The 21,905-nt window shown below is 38.7% G+C and overlaps 1 protein-coding gene across 1 annotated transcript in view; it reads right to left on the reverse strand.

Moving 5' to 3' along the window:
* Positions 1–2,314: 2,314 nt before the first annotated feature.
* Positions 2,315–21,905, reverse strand: part of LOC124140570 — a 103,204-nt gene continuing 83,613 nt past the window's right edge. The window contains exons 2-3 of the mRNA XM_046508214.2: positions 7,706–7,849; positions 2,315–6,290 (exon numbers count right to left, since the gene is read on the reverse strand). Of these exons, the coding sequence (XP_046364170.1) occupies positions 6,055–6,290; positions 7,706–7,849 (380 nt within the window). The 3' untranslated portion in view covers positions 2,315–6,054. The remainder of the gene's footprint in view (positions 6,291–7,705; positions 7,850–21,905) is intronic.

Raw genomic sequence — 21,905 nt, forward strand, 5'->3', positions numbered from 1 at the left:
GCTTAAGGTATCAAAGAGGCCGTTAGGGTAGACTAGTGGTTAAAGCGTTCGTTCGTTACGCCGAAAGCCCGGGTTCGATTCCCCAGACAAGTACAGTGTGTGAGGTCCAAGTCGGATGTCCCCCGCCGCCATATTGCTGGAATATTAGTGACACCGGCATAAAACCAACGGAACATATCAAACTTCACTTCCAAGCCGTGTCGACGCAAATTAAACTAATAGTGAGAAATATAATCTTAAGCCGAAGATGGTAAATTCGATGTGCAATTACAATGTCATGGCAAATGTAAGGCAGTATACAGAGTGAAAACCGTATGTACTAGTTTAAATAAAAAATATAAGAAATAAAAAATATAAATCGTTGATATTTTGACATATATATTCATCGAAAGGAATTAGTTACGTCGAAAGCCAAGGCAATTGTTCACTTGAAACAACACGGGAACATATGGTAAGAAATTGCATCATTTGTGTCACTGATGCGTCAAATTGGGAGATGTCCTCCTCATGTCTGCCATTGAACGTGAAAGCTTTGAAGGAGGTAACTTTGATCACAACACTTCTGAGCAAGAGTTGTGTGACGATCTGTCCATGCTCGATTGTGACTCAAAAGTTGTGAAATGTAAACACCAAAGGCTGGAGTTGAAACCATCACTTCTGTCGTACAGTCTTGTGGCGAGTGTTGTGTTGCTCTGAATATCAATAGCACCCGCCATTTAGAAATTTGCTTTATAATTAAAAAGCACGTATATATTGCCTTACGCGGCACAGCAGAACTCCTGCCATGCGACGGCTGTATCTATGGTTTCAACGTTTTGTAACAAAAGCCACATGGATCAAGGAATGAAGTTTTCTTAAGTTTGGCATGTGGGATTATGGCGTTCAAAGTTGATCTTGCAAACAGTCAAGCAAATCCTTTGAGTTTTAGAAAATCCACATAGTATTAATTCCACTTGTCTCAAATACTTTCTGTGAATGTAATGAAAGTACGTTCTTGATTGTATTAAAGATGATGGTTAATCATAGAGACAGAGATTTGGTGGAACATTTGCGGGACCAGCGATATATCTCTCTTTGTACTAATGATTATGGAACTACGTAATGATCAGAGAACTGGCATTTGCGAGATGCTTGTGGTAAACGACGACTACAAAGGGAGGTTGGTGACTTGAAATATTGTCATCGTACGCGACGATTGTGTACAAGCGGCCCCGTAATAGCGTGAATATTGCTGACACGTGATAATACTGATACTTAGTATGTGAATAAAAGCAACGAAACCCTTTCCACAAAAAATCTGTGCCAGTATGATGATTCCTGAAAGGTGAGCGCATCCTCCTCCACCGGTGTCACCCGTCACAAACACATGTAAAGGCAAGTCAATCGTTCGACTGGAGAAAACACGGTCAAATAACGAATTGCACTACACAACGTTTTTGTCACTGATGCGTCAAATTTGACAATGTCCTCACACGTCTGCCATAAAACCTTTTGCAGGAGCCTTGAATGGTAAGTAATAGATTTCCAGCATTGAGTATACGAGTAAGGTTGATTAGTGCGTGCGTGTTCTTTAACGCAGAATGACAGACCACGTCTTTCAAAGTATATTTATTTCTGCCGCGTTTTTAATCAGAGTATATATGGTCATTTAACTTTGACTAAATTTGTCAATAATTGTCAACAGCGGAAGGGATGATGTAAATCCGGCTGGTGTCAATGCGGGTAGCAAAAGTACTGTAAGTCCCCATGGACCTTCAGATGCTGGCGATCCATAGCCCTTTTTTAATGATGTACTGTTTCATGCAGTGATATCTTTTTATAGTCGTATGCTAGTTTTAAATGTTAATCTGTGATAGTCTGGTTATACTGTCCATCGATGACAGGATTTTATTTAGTTTAAATATATGTGGAAATAATGTATAACTTCTCGTCACCATATGGCAGAAATATTGCCGATGTGACGTAAAGCATAAACTCACTCACTTACTCACTCCCTCATATTAATCAGGGCGAATTTGGAATCGTTGCTGGTGTTTTGAACAGTATAATCATAACGGCGTGGAAGCTAATGAGGGAGAAAATGTCAAAATGACAAAGGTCGTAGATTGAGACCTGCAAGCACGGGTTTTTGTTGACAGACAAAGGTTCATATTCATTCAGGACAAATTTGGGATCGTTGCTGGTGTTTTAAGTCCCATGTTTTCCTGGTCTGCTGTGATAAGGCTGGGAATTTTAGTCTGCGGCGTTAAATAACGTGATCATTTGTCCACTACCCACAAGGTTGCTAATGCCCTTTTTGTTTCTTTATTCTGTGACAACAAGGAAAACAACATAATGGTTATTACTTTATTTACAAATGGCGACATCTCACAAAACCAGGGCTTCTTATGTTGGACCACAATGCATACAAAAGTTCATTGTCACGTCCTATAAGTACAAATGAGCTGGGGTTACTATGAAACAGTGTCCATGAATATATACATCGATATAAATCATTTACCATGAAACACATGTGTGAGAATCTCGTACGTGATCCAAAGCAGAGGTTTCGTCACTTAGAATTATTCAAGAAGATTTAGTGTCTTCTCTTTCCGGTACCATTGTCAAATTCGAAATCAAACAAACTATTTTGATAGCGGATTTTATGCTTTTCTAACACTAAAGTAAACGCTAGCATAATCACCTGTGTGTAAAAATTGAAATGATCAGATCAAATGTATTTACTAATACCAATGGACATACTAAAACATTCCAATTGAGACGTATCCACGTGTGTGTTACTTAAAAGCTATAAAACCCTTTCCATGGTCATAAGAAACAGCAGGTTAAATAATTTCAGAAATGGTTACACTGTCCTTTGCACCGTGGCTCCATGAAAGCTAGTCTCCCTTGACCAGTTCTTTTCAAACGGGGAACATGTTAAGGCAGAAAATATACATAAGAAACTAAAACGTCAAATGCACTCACGGAAGTAGTGTATACATACATGGTGATAGACATACAAATAACACGACATATTCTTTAAATCGCGCCAATATTGCCACTTCTGTTTCACTGATAGATCCCGTATACCCGAACTTGTGGTGCGACTTGAGAGTAGCTAGCTCTGTTTGGATTAAATACAAGATTCTCCCAAACACTGACTCATGTTACTTTGCATTTCCTTAGATACACAATAAATACAAAGTTCAAATGGAAAATATGCGGACCAGAACGCCAAGAACATTATAATTTACTTTTGTAAGCTTTTCATCTTGTAAAAACCGGATTGCTTGTATTTGGTAACGATATACATTACAAACACACCCAGGGAACGACAATACATAAAATAACCACAAGTATCGTGCAGTTAGTTGGACAGTAAACATTGAAATGAAAAATAAAATTTATGAAGGACGTCATGTTTCTCATCTGAGCCATGTCTACTTTAGCATAATACGTTCAAAGACCAACAAAAAACAAACCTATTTTAAATATATGTCACTTCAATGGCATCCTCCAACTGTACAGAGGGGATCACAGAAACATATGAACACGCAGATGCCACGTGTTTTAATAGTGACATTCTGTTAACACATATATATCTTGATACTACTACCCAAAACACGTTTTGCACGAGATGTATTGTAGCATTATGTATATAACAGTTTTATGTGACACTGTGTAATGTAGATATAAATATTGCACCTCCAAAGCAGGGACATACGCCTAGAAAAAGGTAAAATGATAAAATCACATTAAAATACATCATCCGATTATCGCTCGGTACCGAAATAAAAGGAAATCATTTTACAAAACCTCACCTGGGCATGCATTATGTGTTCACACTCAACATACAAACATATCTGTGGAAAAAAAACTGCGATCGTGTGAATGAATGAATATGATACCTAAATAACTGATTTGAAACCAGACGGCGCCAAGACATAAAAGGTATGGATGAGTTTCAACACGACAAAGAAAACATATTTAAAAAACCAAACAAATGGACACCACAGTCATACAATACAAAGTAGGCTCAAGTTGATTTAGCATCAGCAATACGCCACAGGCTTCAAATCAAATACGTTCTTCCATTACCCGTGAATACATACATGTACGACAGTCTTCCGATGTAGTAGTGACGTGTGTATCTTATCGTGAGCTCCTGGAATAACTCATGGACAACCTATGTGTTCTCTGCCAATCATGTTGTGATAGTATTATCCTTCTGTTGTCATCACCTACTCCTTCTCCCACTCATGTATGCAACTGTTCTTGCTGTTAATCCTCCATTGTTAATCCTCCACCCACTACATATACTAGTTTTTTGTACAGTGTTCGTCATTCAGTCTTGCTTGACATCGGTGAAAGGATCTATCCCGAAACGTCTCCTTTACAGTATTAAAGAAGTTGTTATTCATTAATTGTGTCTACTTTGATAACGTATGGAGTCAAATGAACCCTACTGTACGTGCGTGCTTGAACTTTTTGCGAACCCTACAGTTGCCTATAAACTAGACCCGTGAAGATCACGGTGAGAATTGGTCATCAGCAACCCATCGTGTGGTCAGGCTCGCTGGCTAAGTTGATGCATGTCATCGTATCCCAACGTAGATCGATGCCCATGATGTCAGTCACTGGATTGTCTGGTCCAAGCCCGATATTTTACAGACAACCGTCATGTAGCTGTAATATATAGCTGAGTGCGGCGTTAATCTCCAATCAAAAGCCTATATACTGAAACAACGTGAAACGCAGATGCCCCCACCTATAGCCGCGCGATGTAATCTGGATGCTCATTGATCTTGAGCTGTCGCTAGAACCAGGCATTGTCTTGATGCGCTGGTTCAAAATAGCGACAACAGTGCGAATGGGCCGAATGTAATCACGGATGATGGAGGAACGTTGTGGATACAGACCTGTAAAGTATTGATGAAATGGGTCTCTCCATGAAACATCTGTGTTATCCCTTTTGGGCATATACCACAGCTTTAGGACCATGCGACTGGTTACTCTTGAACCGAACTGCCTGATGTTTTAGGACGTTAATTCCTAGAACGTTTGAGATAAAAGTTTATCGTTTAATTAACATGTTTGAACTATTAGAGTTGTATACGTGTATATGTATGTCTAGGAAAATCATCATTAACCTTGTGTACTACTTTTTATTCGCGGTGTAAAGACGTGTACATGTTGGTCGAATTGTTTGATATTAAAACGGCATATGGAATTGGCTAGGATGCTTGATATACGATTTACAATCTCACACATTGTCATTTTGTCATACCACTATGCAAACGTCAACTTATAAATTTTATGCAATAAATGTAAACACATATAAGTTTCGTATAAACGTTATTCATTGTTGCCATATTATATGATGTAGTCGCGTTATTCACACGAGGTAAAATGTAATAACGTTCATGTTACAAGTCAGAGCTAAATGCTTAAGAACTTGGACATTCGAAATAGCTCAATGACATTTCATCAAGAAGTTGAAAGCAAACTACAGTAAACTACGGTTATAACGAACACGCTTATAACGATATAACGAACTAACTTTTTAGTTCCGACTATATGCTGTAGTTATGCTGTATATATGCTTATAACGAATTACGGTTATAACGAACTAAAATCAGTAGTCCCTTTGAGTTCGTTATAACCGTAGTTTACTGTACAACTATATTGTATGAATATTGTGTATCTTACAACGTTATTTGAAGCTTGTTGAAATTAGCTTTTTTGCAATAATATTTCTTAGTTTGGTGCTCCGTACACGAATGTCATTTTGCCAATTTGCATTTTGTTAGCATGATTGTAATTGTTTTTTTGGCTGGAGCTGTATTGATATAAGCAAGCTTTGATTGTTTTTGAACAAAAAACATATTTAAACCAGACACGTGCGGATATTTGAACTCATTTTGATGTATAATGCTGTTGAAAACTTAATCAGTTTGAACCAAACAAGTTTTACATACACATCGCATATACAATTCTTTATTGATTGAAACACTATTAACATTGACAGATAGTACATTAGAAAAGGGACAACCATTCATATTTATGTTTTTCTCAAGACCACAGGAAACTTTGCATAAAGAGGATAACTGCACTTAATACAAATGTAAAGGTAATTGCTTCTGACGCCAGGCCCTGCATACTGCCGACATTGCACATATCAGTGTCACAGAAGCATATGAGAGCAGTGAAATTGTCAGAGGGGTTTATCCAGTAGTGACAGCCGTTGGTCTCGTTGATCCCGGGAAGGGAACCGAGGGAGTAACAGCTCCGCATAACGCCAACCCAACCTGGAAGGAAATCACAAATGTATGTTTCGGAGAATCCACACAACTTTACAGTGTGTTGAATGTTAATGAAACAGTAAGCTATATTCAGAGAAATTGAAATTTATTTTGTAACTCAAATCACTGTATCGAGAAATATGCACTTGTTATCACCCATGTAAGTGTTCACGCAAATCACAACTTATAGTCCCTTGTATAAACCAAAGCTTACGACAGATAAGGACAGTTAGTAAGTTCGTCATACATACTTTAACGTCGACAATATTTTTGCCATATAAAGGACCGACCATTTGATATTGTATCGAAAATGAAATTGAAAAGATAATAATGTTTCAGACTGTTAAAAAAAGAAACTGTCTGTCACAAAAAATATATTTTTAGATTGTTTTTCTTTTTTAAACAAAGATTCAGGCTCATAGTTTTAAATTAATAAATATCTTGTTTCGCCAGAATACCAAATGGCCGGTCCCTAACTACAAGTGACAGTTAAACTAACAGCCTCGGTACAAAGGTATTTTCCCTAGAGATGTTGAATTGAGTGGGTACTATTGAGCATCCCGGGGCCAAATAGGTCCTTATTGAGCTATGTTTGTCTTAAGTTTGGACGAAAACGGGGACCAGGTCGTTCAAATAAGTTCCCTATTGTTTGACATAATGATTGTGGATTGTGAATGCGGGGTCGGCCATCAACTATTGGTTTACCTGGACAAAGTTACATTACTAGCAACACGTAAAGACATAAACGTAGCTGATGTTTTGGTGACGGTATAAAACATAATTCCTTCGCGGGTTTGACGCCGCATTCGATAGTAGTCCATTCATAGCATGGCGTTTCAGTGTGATGTGGGAGGAAAGTCCCAATTGATTCACACGATTACCATTTTCGTGAAACTTAGCTGCTGACAAACCTGGAAACGTTACCATGGCGAACCAGTATTCAAACCCTCGAGTATTTGTTTCTTGAAGCGAATTGTGGCACCTTAGACGACTGATCAACACCGTACCCACCATCAACTGTTGGCTTGCTTGTTCATGACCACATCACTAACACAACGCTGAGACACAACTGATCTACTGATCTATTTCCGACGGTGACAAACAACACCCCCCTTTCAAGGAACACAAATATAAGACACCGAATAAAACTGTTCCAGTGACCCATAAAGATTCCGGGGTAGAATAGGTCTTCAGCAACCCATGCTTGCCGTAAAAGGTGACTAACGGGATCGGGTGGTCAGGCTCGCTGACTTGGTTGATGCATGTCATCGATCCCAATTGCGTGGATCGATGCTCATGATATTAATCACTGGGTTGTCTGGTCCAGACTCGATTATTTACAGAATGCCGTCATAAAGCTGGAATATTGCTGAGTGCGGCGTTAAACAACAAACAAACAAACAAACACTGTTCCAGTATACCGTCTTCCAGAGGGAGCTGGGTCTGCTTTCCACACTTCATGTTTTGGTCAATACACTCGTAGGCTGTGAACTGGTAGGACTTAAACTCCTCTCCGCACGCCCCATTCTTTTTGTTGTCACATCTGTAACACTTAATACAAGCACCTGGAACAAAAGAATACTTGTTATAACACTTTGTTAATTTAAAGTATTTGATTACAGTGAAATCCCGTTTCTTCAGACCACATTAGTCCGACATCAGCTTTCCGCACGATCACTGTTGGGAACGTATTTATAGTTTCATTTATATCGAGCTCCAGCGCTCGTCACGCCGAAGACCCGGGTTCGAATCCCGATATGGGTACAATGTGTGAAGCCCATTTCTGGTGTCCCCCGCCGTGATATTGCTGGAATATTGCTAAATGCGGCATAAAACCAAACTCACTCACACACTCGAGCTCCAGCTGATGTCCAGCTGAAAAAATACGTCTGATGCAATTCCCTATTTTGAATTGTACCATATACGTGAACAAATGACTTATCAATGCATGTTTGTGACGGGTGCCACCGGTGGGACAGGATAAGCACAGACTTCGCAAACAAGTAGTATCATCACATCACTATTGGAGAGTGATACACTTTCGTAAGCCAACATGAAATAGAAAAGCGCCACATTTCAAGATCTCTGTCTTTGCTAAAACTTGCAATGTCATCTTTTACTTCATATTTATTGTATTTTATGCCCAAAATATGTTGCCAAACATTCGAATATTGTCCTTTTAACCCTTTCAACCGCATCTCTGCATTTTGTAACCTACCATTGCAGAAATCCCTATTTAAATATTCCCACCGTGTGTCATCACTGATGATCAGAGATCAACTCATTGATCAACTCATTGATCAACTCTGTTTCGTCAGATATTCTCTAGCATTGAGGTTTTATATTAAATCATAATATCAATAATTTTTTTGTCTGGCCCAGATTCGATTATTTACAAGCCTCCTTCATATAGATTGGATATTGCTGATTGTGATGTGAAACAGCAAACAAACAAATAATTACGTATATATTATGTCATGTAAAGTATATTGAAGATATTGCGCCAGGTCTGCCAACACAGGTGTAACTATATGGCAAGGTACTTTCATGATTTAATAGACATATAACGTACATCTCCAACATGTATCTCAATTACCTTTGCGTGTGTAACCGGCATATCATTACAAATCCCTTTTGCAACAAAATATCATTAAGAATATGTGTAAAAAGAAACTACCAATGCTATTAGGCAGTGAAAGTAGTTGCCCCGTTTTACCGTCTGATTTTCAGACGTTCTTTGAGGAAATACTTCTTTAAAGAGGACACTTTCGTGATGTATGTGATTGTGTGTAGCATAACTTCTACACAGATAATGTACCGGTTAATATCTTACAAGCATGATTGCATTCTGGACATCACACGCAATGATTTAATAGCAGAAGGCAATGGCTTTAAATATCAAAGGACGTTATATCCGTTGTGTTTTCTATATAAAATATAATACACTAATGGTACCATAAGCTTCAGTGCATTTACATGGTATCTCATGAGTATGACGTACGTACGATAAAAGGAGTTTGTGAAAATAACTAAATAGCTACACACTTTGTTGATCTATTTTCAACCTTTCGTTTTGACAATAAGTTTCCGAAGTTCAAATGTGCTATGTTAAGACTGGCACGGTATTTCCTTTAAAAGGAAAGGTGAGCGTATATGAATGACTTTACGTCCATTTGTAAAGATTTTACAATCAAACTAAGGTTGCATGGACTGAAAACAGACCAGGCCATTCTATCACTCCACCATCTTCACTACAAAAGTCCAGTTTCACCTTTGCTGAACTAGGCTGGAATTTCGAGGCTCGATCGTGCCTCAATGAGTTATGTCCTTCTTATTGACTAACTACATTCCACCTCAGATATCACTTGCATTGTTCAAACAAAACAGCTACGCCCAAGTCAAGACGATCTGGTCAAGTTAATTGAAAATATGAGAGAACATGTGTACATTCCATGTCTCAGATATCCAGTGAATGTGGATTGTAAACACAGCAGTTGAGCATGTTGATTAAAACATGCACATATTTGGAAAATATCTGTCGACAAGATGACACTACACATGTTTTGATGGTAGACATGTGGAGGACATTTCCAAATTTGACGTATCAGTGACAAACTCATGTCCGATGCAATTCCCTATTTTGACTTGTACCATATGTTCCCGTGTTTTTTTAGGTGAACAATCGACTTGCCTTTGCGTGTGTTTGTGACGGGTGCCATCGGTGGGACAGGATGTGCTCACCTTTTCGCGAAAACCTGGGATCATTACAATTTGATAGGGATTCATATACACATGCTCATGACATAGTCGAGATCGTACAGTCGGGTCTGCTTTATGCAGAAGTTTCTATTGGATATGGAAAGAGTTTTCTCATTTTATTTCAAGTCCTGTAGACAGGCGAAATCTGCATGGCAGTCGCAGTGTTGTTTACGAAAACGATGTCGATTTCGTTACCCGATTTTGATTGGACTTTGCATATGAGTGAGTGAGTGAGTTTAATTAAAGTCACGTCGGCAATATTTCAGCCATAATGTGACTTGAACAAGTTATACAATAGGTATAAAAACTGTCGACGAGGGACAGTATAAAAACCAGCAATATATCACAGATTGACACAAAACTAGTTGTAGAACACTAAAGATTTCTGATTATTAAGGTACGACACAATATAAAAATGGGGCTATAGATCGCCAGCAACAAGGGTAAGATCACCATACTGGGGACCAAGGGGACTTACGGTACCTCTGCTACCTGCATGGTTCCCCAGCAGGATTTACACTTCCCCGAGTTACTGGTGATTATTGCGAGTTTAGTCAGATATTAAAAGTTAACAAATATTCTGCAGTTAAAATAGAGGTAGATATAAATATACTTTGAAAGAGGTGGTCTTACATACCCTCTCAGGGGGACAATAATTTTACGCTACTTCAACCCCCGTCGAGGGTATAGCCACGAACAGTCTCAGTTACTAATTATACACTACCGATTTATAAAATACATAACTTTTTACATCAAAATTTGTGAATGAGAGCTATATCTTTTAAAAAGGTAATGATTAAATGTGAATTAACATTGCTAAAAAGGTCCTTCACTGTTTTGACAGTAAAATATTTATCCCTTGTGATGGAAAAATCAATACAGTCAAGCAGGACATGCTTGACTGTGATTATCTCATTACAAGGGATACAAAACGGAGGATCCTCACCTTTTAATAAATATTCATTAGTATATCTACTATGGCCAATACGACATCGTCGTAAAATGACCTCCTCAAATCTGGACTGACAACCTTTGCATATGTCTCGTTAGTGAAGCCAAAACATGACTCCGAAATTCAAATGTTGAACGGAAAGGGTGGAAACGGGACTTTTCTAGTCAGTTAACTCCTTTGCCTCGGGAAGGAGTCACTTTACTAGAACGGATGTAGTGTGTCAATATGGTATATGCTACTTTTTGAGATGTATTTATGATGTGAATCGTACTGCAAGTGCCCGGAGATTCACGTTCCAAACGGATCCTGTTTTCGCGATCGTTTTTTCTTAAGGCTGCCCTTATTAACAATGATGGCAATGTACGTTTGATAGTATGTGCATGTAACATGGCCTTAAATTTAGATTACTGAAACACGTGGTTTAATACGGGAGATATTGGCGAGGTACAAAAAAATATTCCAAAATTCAGAACCAGGAGCTTTACTATGGAAGGCAAAATGGATTTAAATCAAACAGCCTCAACTATTCCATTTCTCTGAAACCCGCTTTTGTCTGATATTTTCCCCAGAACAATATTTTAAAGGACTAAGTTGTTACCGCAACAATCATGAAAGTGAATCACGACGCCAGAGTCTCAGAGTGAAAGCTTTGTGCTTCTTCTGGTACAATAGATCAGAGCAACATAGCGTTTTTATATTGTGTGTCAAATAAATGATAAATGTGTTTAAAAGAGAAGTCATTATTGAAGAGTAGACGGTAGTCCTTGCTATAGTGTAAAATCTGACGCCAAATACATTTAGGTGAAAGCATATCAAACAAATACGTCTGGTTTTGTCTAGCTATTTCAGTCATTTTCATCAGTGGTTATTCCCTGAGTTGATGCTTTATATATATATTTTTTATAAACCCTTGGAATCAAATGACAAAAAGCAAAACTTGATTGTTGTTAATTATCCGTCATAGGTCACTCATATTTTTAATGTCAATTAAAACTACCTGTATGCACACATCCGACCTCACAGATGAAGCTATTGAGGTTGGCTTGACTGTAATTGAAGTTTTGGTTCAAACTAAACTAACATAAGATTTCTTGTTCTCAGAACAAAAGGGACAGAATTCGGTCCAATCATTATCAGTATCAAATACGAACATCAGAACATGCACTGCGTGCCCTCAAATGGGCGAGTTAACTTAAAATAGTTAAAAGGTGCCGTCACATGGCTGGAATATTGCTGGGAGCGGCGTTAAACAACAGGTGAGGTGAGGTGAAATTGGGTTTAACGTCGCTTCCGTGTTCGTGTGTGTGTGTGTGTGTGTGTGTGTGTGTGGCTGCTTGTACTAGGCGGGTCTAATGCCGATTTATAGTGCTAACCCACTGAGATACCATGCCGCAGTTTCACATGAATACCCCAATCAAGATTCCGGGGTAGAATAGGTCTTCAGCAACCAATGCTTGTCGTAAAAGGTGACTATGCTTGTCGTAAAAAGGATCGGGTGGTCAGGCTCGCTGACTTGGTTGATGCATGACATCGATCCCAATTGCGTGGATCGATGCTCATGATATTAATCACTGGATTGTCTGGTCCAGACTCGATTATTTACAGATCGCCGTTATATAGCTGGAATATTGCTGAGTGCGGCGTTAACAACAGACCAAACCAAACCACTCAGATACACTATACTAACTCCGAGCCGACCAGTCCTTGTTTTAGCCCCTTAAGTACCATCTTTTAACGTCTTTTGGTTTGACGCGGCCGGGGATCGAAGCCCGGACTTTCCGCTCCCCGGGCGGACGCTCTACGGAGGCGGTCGCGTTAAACAACAAACAAAGCTAAAAGGTGTTTCACTTCCAAATGAATGCGTGATGGTTCTTATATATCCAGGGCGGTAGGGTAGCCTAGTCACGTCGAAGACTTGGGTTCGATAATGGGTTAAATGAAAGAAGCCCAGTTCTGGTGTCCCCCGCCGTGATATTGCTGGAATATTGCTAAAAGCAGCGTAAAACCATACTCACTCCCTAATGTATCAAGCATCCTTGTAAGGTGATTCTCGTTCCTGGTTTCGGACAAGACATAACCATTACAGCAGATACTGTGACTAAATGTAGTTGTGTTTAATATTGATCATGTGTTTTAGTCTGACTTAAGTGAACGTTATAGATAACAATATTAACATTAATGCCTTCACGTTCATATATGACTGCGCTCTGAATGATGCATCGCAATTTAGTTATTGACCAAGCAGGGCACATTTCTTTCTGAACGTTAAGTTCTATCAGCATGAACGATTTGGAAAGGAACGAAATGTTATGATTTTTCAAGAACATACCCTGTATGTGTCCGTATATATTGTCCATTATATGAGTATAAAGATGCAGCATGATATGTGCCAAGGTGAGGGTAGGAGTGAATGGCTTATGGGGTTGGTGAGTACAAAGTACGGAAGCCTTTCAGGGCCATTTGTTTTTAAATTTTTTTTCGATACTATCTTGAAATTTCAAGATACTAAGTTGAAATTTCAAGATACTAAGTTGAAATTTTAAGATAATAAGTTTTTAACATCCTTGGATGTAAAAATACGTTTGAAGTGAATAATCTTGAAATTTCAAGATAGTATCTTGAAATTTCAACTTAGTTTCTTGAAATTTCAACATAGTATCTTGAAATTTCAAGAAAGTATCGAAAAATTTAAAAAAACAAATGGCCCTAAAAGGCTTCCGTAACATAGGGGTGTACTCCGCTTTCAGCAATACTTCAGCAATATCACCATTGGCCCCGGGACAAGACATCAACACAAGGGCTTCACCCGCTTTTACCACTAGTCGGAAACAAAAATGCACTCCTGAAGATTACTGTTAGACCCAACTTCAGCAAATGAGTAGAACAGTTTCAAAATCTTTATGTTGAGAGGAAAATATTCTCCGTAAAATACAAGGCTAAGTAATGTAGAATATTATCCGCCAATCTAGTCTTCAAACTTGTGTATTGTGTAAGTACTGTGTATTGTGTATCGCAGTTTTACTTCCATCATAACACTATGATTCAAAGACGATGTTCTGGTTTCAGAAAGCAAGGCCCACACCTAAGTGAAATAGTATCACCGTGTACTTTACTTTACAATGTCAGTAATGATCATTCCCTGTGTACCTTTCCAGCAATATACTGACTGTTGTTTTAAATCGATAAACGAAATGTTTTGTTTGTTTGCTATATGACGGCGGTCTGTAAATAATCGAGTCTTGACCAGACAATCCAGTGATTGACATAATGACCATCGATCCACGCTATTGGGATACGATGACATTCATAAACCAATTCAGCGAGCATGACAACCCGATCCCGTTAGTCGCCTCTCACAACAAACATTGTCGGCTTTAACGGCAATAACGAAATGTATTAATGCTAATATCATTTGTATTCCCACTGTGTTGCCAGGGATCCTAAACACATGTCTGAACAATATCGACTTGATACGATATATGCTCAGTAACGGATTGTTTCCTATCATTGTTTGTTTGTGATATGTTTTCATGTCGCAGCCACAAATATTCATGCTATGCTCCGGACCAGAGAAGCCATTCGATTGATATTATGACCAACGCCAAAAGCCTTTGGTGTACGATGGCACGAATGCTCCGAGCTTGACAACCTGATCCAATTTAGACATCTCTTACGAGGCCCATTCTAACCTCGGTACCGGGCGCGGATGTGTTAACCAGAGACGTATATTCTTTCATTATATTTATTAACATTATTGAACTACACAATCTTATAAATATAAAATGCCACCGCTCTCGATCATCTTTTGTTGTGCCTTTGCGTGTGTTTGTGACGGGTGCCATCGGTGGGACAGGATGTGCTCACCTTTTCGCGAAAACCTGGGATCATTACAATTTGATAGAGATTCATATACACATGTTAATGACATAGTCGAGATCGTACAGTCGAGTCTGCTTTATGCAGAAGTATCTATTGGATATGGAAAGAGTTTTCTCGTTTTATTTCAAGTCCTGCAGACAGGCGAAATCTGCATGGCAGTCGCAGTGTTGTTTACGAAAACGATGTCGATTTCGTTACCCGATTTTGATTGGACTTTGCATATGAGTGAGTGAGTGAGTTTAATTAAAGTCACGTCGGCAATATTTCAGCCATAATGTGACTTGAACAAGTTATACAATAGGTATAAAAACTGTCGACGAGGGACAGTATAAAAACCAGCAATATATCACAGATTGACACAAAACTAGTTGTAGAACACTAAAGATTTCTGATTATTAAGGTACGACACAATATAAAAATGGGGCTATAGATCGCCAGCAACAAGGGTAAGATCATCATACTGGGGACCAAGGGGACTTACGGTACCTCTGCTACCTGCATGGTTCCCCAGCAGGATTTACACTTCCCCGAGTTACTGGTGATTATTGCGAGTTTAGTCAGATATTAAAAGTTAACAAATATTCTGCAGTTAAAATAGAGGTAGATATAAATATACTTTGAAAGAGGTGGTCTTACATACCCTCTCAGGGGGACAATAATTTTACGCTACTTCAACCCCCGTCGAGGGTATAGCCACGAACAGTCTCAGTTACTAATTATACACTACCGATTTATAAAATACATAACTTTTTACATCAAAATTTGTGAATGAGAGCTATATCTTTTAAAAAGGTAATGATTAAATGTGAATTAACATTGCTAAAAAGGTCCTTCACTGTTTTGACAGTAAAATATTTATCCCTTGTGATGGAAAAATCAATACAGTCAAGCAGGACATGCTTGACTGTGATTATCTCATTACAAGGGATACAAAACGGAGGATCCTCACCTTTTAATAAATATTCATTAGTATATCTACTATGGCCAATACGACATCGTCGTAAAATGACCTCCTCAAATCTGGACTGACAACCTTTGCATATGTCTCGTTAGTGAAGCCAAAACATGACTCCGAAATTCAAATGTTGAACGGAAAGGGTGGAAACGGGACTTTTCTAGTCAGTTAACTCCTTTGCCTCGGGAAGGAGTCACTTTACTAGAACGGATGTAGTGTGTCAATATGGTATATGCTACTTTTTGAGATGTATTTATGATGTGAATCGTACTGCAAGTGCCCGGAGATTCACGTTCCAAACGGATCCTGTTTTCGCGATCGTTTTTTCTTAAGGCTGCCCTTATTAACAATGATGGCAATGTACGTTTGATAGTATGTGCATGTAACATGGCCTTAAATTTAGATTACTGAAACACGTGGTTTAATACGGGAGATATTGGCGAGGTACAAAAAAATATTCCAAAATTCAGAACCAGGAGCTTTACTATGGAAGGCAAAATGGATTTAAATCAAACAGCCTCAACTATTCCATTTCTCTGAAACCCGCTTTTGTCTGATATTTTCCCCAGAACAATATTTTAAAGGACTAAGTTGTTACCGCAACAATCATGAAAGTGAATCACGACGCCAGAGTCTCAGAGTGAAAGCTTTGTGCTTCTTCTGGTACAATAGATCAGAGCAACATAGCGTTTTTATATTGTGTGTCAAATAAATGATAAATGTGTTTAAAAGAGAAGTCATTATTGAAGAGTAGACGGTAGTCCTTGCTATAGTGTAAAATCTGACGCCAAATACATTTAGGTGAAAGCATATCAAACAAATACGTCTGGTTTTGTCTAGCTATTTCAGTCATTTTCATCAGTGGTTATTCCCTGAGTTGATGCTTTATATATATATTTTTTATAAACCCTTGGAATCAAATGACAAAAAGCAAAACTTGATTGTTGTTAATTATCCGTCATAGGTCACTCATATTTTTAATGTCAATTAAAACTACCTGTATGCACACATCCGACCTCACAGATGAAGCTATTGAGGTTGGCTTGACTGTAATTGAAGTTTTGGTTCAAACTAAACTAACATAAGATTTCTTGTTCTCAGAACAAAAGGGACAGAATTCGGTCCAATCATTATCAGTATCAAATACGAACATCAGAACATGCACTGCGTGCCCTCAAATGGGCGAGTTAACTTAAAATAGTTAAAAGGTGCCGTCACATGGCTGGAATATTGCTGGGAGCGGCGTTAAACAACAGGTGAGGTGAGGTGAAATTGGGTTTAACGTCGCTTCCGTGTTCGTGTGTGTGTGTGTGTGTGTGTGGCTGCTTGTACTAGGCGGGTCTAATGCCGATTTATAGTGCTAACCCACTGAGATACCATGCCGCAGTTTCACATGAATACCCCAATCAAGATTCCGGGGTAGAATAGGTCTTCAGCAACCAATGCTTGTCGTAAAAGGTGACTATGCTTGTCGTAAAAAGGATCGGGTGGTCAGGCTCGCTGACTTGGTTGATGCATGACATCGATCCCAATTGCGTGGATCGATGCTCATGATATTAATCACTGGATTGTCTGGTCCAGACTCGATTATTTACAGATCGCCGTTATATAGCTGGAATATTGCTGAGTGCGGCGTTAACAACAGACCAAACCAAACCACTCAGATACACTATACTAACTCCGAGCCGACCAGTCCTTGTTTTAGCCCCTTAAGTACCATCTTTTAACGTCTTTTGGTTTGACGCGGCCGGGGATCGAAGCCCGGACTTTCCGCTCCCCGGGCGGACGCTCTACGGAGGCGGTCGCGTTAAACAACAAACAAAGCTAAAAGGTGTTTCACTTCCAAATGAATGCGTGATGGTTCTTATATATCCAGGGCGGTAGGGTAGCCTAGTCACGTCGAAGACTTGGGTTCGATAATGGGTTAAATGAAAGAAGCCCAGTTCTGGTGTCCCCCGCCGTGATATTGCTGGAATATTGCTAAAAGCAGCGTAAAACCATACTCACTCCCTAATGTATCAAGCAACCTTGTAAGGTGATTCTCGTTCCTGGTTTCGGACAAGACATAACCATTACAGCAGATACTGTGACTAAATGTAGTTGTGTTTAATATTGATCATGTGTTTTAGTCTGACTTAAGTGAACGTTATAGATAACAATATTAACATTAATGCCTTCACGTTCATATATGACTGCGCTCTGAATGATGCATCGCAATTTAGTTATTGACCAAGCAGGGCACATTTCTTTCTGAACGTTAAGTTCTATCAGCATGAACGATTTGGAAAGGAACGAAATGTTATGATTTTTCAAGAACATACCCTGTATGTGTCCGTATATATTGTCCATTATATGAGTATAAAGATGCAGCATGATATGTGCCAAGGTGAGGGTAGGAGTGAATGGCTTATGGGGTTGGTGAGTACAAAGTACGGAAGCCTTTCAGGGCCATTTGTTTTTAAAAATTTTTTCGATACTATCTTGAAATTTCAAGATACTAAGTTGAAATTTCAAGATACTAAGTTGAAATTTCAAGATAATAAGTTTTTAACATCCTTGGATGTAAAAATACGTTTGAAGTGAATAATCTTGAAATTTCAACTTAGTTTCTTGAAATTTCAACATAGTATCTTGAAATTTCAAGAAAGTATCGAAAAATTTAAAAAAACAAATGGCCCTAAAAGGCTTCCGTAACATAGGGGTGTACTCCGCTTTCAGCAATACTTCAGCAATATCACCATTGGCCCCGGGACAAGACATCAACACAAGGGCTTCACCCGCTTTTACCACTAGTCGGAAACAAAAATGCACTCCTGAAGATTACTGTTAGACCCAACTTCAGCAAATGAGTAGAACAGTTTCAAAATCTTTATGTTGAGAGGAAAATATTCTCCGTAAAATACAAGGCTAAGTAATGTAGAATATTATCCGCCAATCTAGTCTTCAAACTTGTGTATTGTGTAAGTACTGTGTATTGTGTATCGCAGTTTTACTTCCATCATAACACTATGATTCAAAGACGATGTTCTGGTTTCAGAAAGCAAGGCCCACACCTAAGTGAAATAGTATCACCGTGTACTTTACTTTACAATGTCAGTAATGATCATTCCCTGTGTACCTTTCCAGCAATATACTGACTGTTGTTTTAAATCGATAAACGAAATGTTTTGTTTGTTTGCTATATGACGGCGGTCTGTAAATAATCGAGTCTTGACCAGACAATCCAGTGATTGACATAATGACCATCGATCCACGCTATTGGGATACGATGACATTCATAAACCAATTCAGCGAGCATGACAACCCGATCCCGTTAGTCGCCTCTCACAACAAACATTGTCGGCTTTAACGGCAATAACGAAATGTATTAATGCTAATATCATTTGTATTCCCACTGTGTTGCCAGGGATCCTAAACACATGTCTGAACAATATCGACTTGATACGATATATGCTCAGTAACGGATTGTTTCCTATCATTGTTTGTTTGTGATATGTTTTCATGTCGCAGCCACAAATATTCATGCTATGCTCCGGACCAGAGAAGCCATTCGATTGATATTATGACCAACGCCAAAAGCCTTTGGTGTACGATGGCACGAATGCTCCGAGCTTGACAACCTGATCCAATTTAGACATCTCTTACGAGGCCCATTCTAACCTCGGTACCGGGCGCGGATGTGTTAACCAGAGACGTATATTCTTTCATTATATTTATTAACATTATTGAACTACACAATCTTATAAATATAAAATGCCACCGCTCTCGATCATCTTTTGTTGTGCCTTTGCGTGTGTTTGTGACGGGTGCCATCGGTGGGACAGGATGTGCTCACCTTTTCGCGAAAACCTGGGATCATTACAATTTGATAGAGATTCATATACACATGTTAATGACATAGTCGAGATCGTACAGTCGAGTCTGCTTTATGCAGAAGTATCTATTGGATATGGAAAGAGTTTTCTCGTTTTATTTCAAGTCCTGCAGACAGGCGAAATCTGCATGGCAGTCGCAGTGTTGTTTACGAAAACGATGTCGATTTCGTTACCCGATTTTGATTGGACTTTGCATATGAGTGAGTGAGTGAGTTTAATTAAAGTCACGTCGGCAATATTTCAGCCATAATGTGACTTGAACAAGTTATACAATAGGTATAAAAACTGTCGACGAGGGACAGTATAAAAACCAGCAATATATCACAGATTGACACAAAACTAGTTGTAGAACACTAAAGATTTCTGATTATTAAGGTACGACACAATATAAAAATGGGGCTATAGATCGCCAGCAACAAGGGTAAGATCATCATACTGGGGACCAAGGGGACTTACGGTACCTCTGCTACCTGCATGGTTCCCCAGCAGGATTTACACTTCCCCGAGTTACTGGTGATTATTGCGAGTTTAGTCAGATATTAAAAGTTAACAAATATTCTGCAGTTAAAATAGAGGTAGATATAAATATACTTTGAAAGAGGTGGTCTTACATACCCTCTCAGGGGGACAATAATTTTACGCTACTTCAACCCCCGTCGAGGGTATAGCCACGAACAGTCTCAGTTACTAATTATACACTACCGATTTATAAAATACATAACTTTTTACATCAAAATTTGTGAATGAGAGCTATATCTTTTAAAAAGGTAATGATTAAATGTGAATTAACATTGCTAAAAAGGTCCTTCACTGTTTTGACAGTAAAATATTTATCCCTTGTGATGGAAAAATCAATACAGTCAAGCAGGACATGCTTGACTGTGATTATCTCATTACAAGGGATACAAAACGGAGGATCCTCACCTTTTAATAAATATTCATTAGTATATCTACTATGGCCAATACGACATCGTCGTAAAATGACCTCCTCAAATCTGGACTGACAACCTTTGCATATGTCTCGTTAGTGAAGCCAAAACATGACTCCGAAATTCAAATGTTGAACGGAAAGGGTGGAAACGGGACTTTTCTAGTCAGTTAACTCCTTTGCCTCGGGAAGGAGTCACTTTACTAGAACGGATGTAGTGTGTCAATATGGTATATGCTACTTTTTGAGATGTATTTATGATGTGAATCGTACTGCAAGTGCCCGGAGATTCACGTTCCAAACGGATCCTGTTTTCGCGATCGTTTTTTCTTAAGGCTGCCCTTATTAACAATGATGGCAATGTACGTTTGATAGTATGTGCATGTAACATGGCCTTAAATTTAGATTACTGAAACACGTGGTTTAATACGGGAGATATTGGCGAGGTACAAAAAAATATTCCAAAATTCAGAACCAGGAGCTTTACTATGGAAGGCAAAATGGATTTAAATCAAACAGCCTCAACTATTCCATTTCTCTGAAACCCGCTTTTGTCTGATATTTTCCCCAGAACAATATTTTAAAGGACTAAGTTGTTACCGCAACAATCATGAAAGTGAATCACGACGCCAGAGTCTCAGAGTGAAAGCTTTGTGCTTCTTCTGGTACAATAGATCAGAGCAACATAGCGTTTTTATATTGTGTGTCAAATAAATGATAAATGTGTTTAAAAGAGAAGTCATTATTGAAGAGTAGACGGTAGTCCTTGCTATAGTGTAAAATCTGACGCCAAATACATTTAGGTGAAAGCATATCAAACAAATACGTCTGGTTTTGTCTAGCTATTTCAGTCATTTTCATCAGTGGTTATTCCCTGAGTTGATGCTTTATATATATATTTTTTATAAACCCTTGGAATCAAATGACAAAAAGCAAAACTTGATTGTTGTTAATTATCCGTCATAGGTCACTCATATTTTTAATGTCAATTAAAACTACCTGTATGCACACATCCGACCTCACAGATGAAGCTATTGAGGTTGGCTTGACTGTAATTGAAGTTTTGGTTCAAACTAAACTAACATAAGATTTCTTGTTCTCAGAACAAAAGGGACAGAATTCGGTCCAATCATTATCAGTATCAAATACGAACATCAGAACATGCACTGCGTGCCCTCAAATGGGCGAGTTAACTTAAAATAGTTAAAAGGTGCCGTCACATGGCTGGAATATTGCTGGGAGCGGCGTTAAACAACAGGTGAGGTGAGGTGAA

Source organism: Haliotis rufescens, unplaced genomic scaffold (genome assembly GCF_023055435.1).
Source record: "Haliotis rufescens isolate VD_foot unplaced genomic scaffold, xgHalRufe1.0.p SCAF_6, whole genome shotgun sequence".
Classification (NCBI taxonomy): Eukaryota; Metazoa; Mollusca; class Gastropoda; order Lepetellida; family Haliotidae; genus Haliotis; species Haliotis rufescens.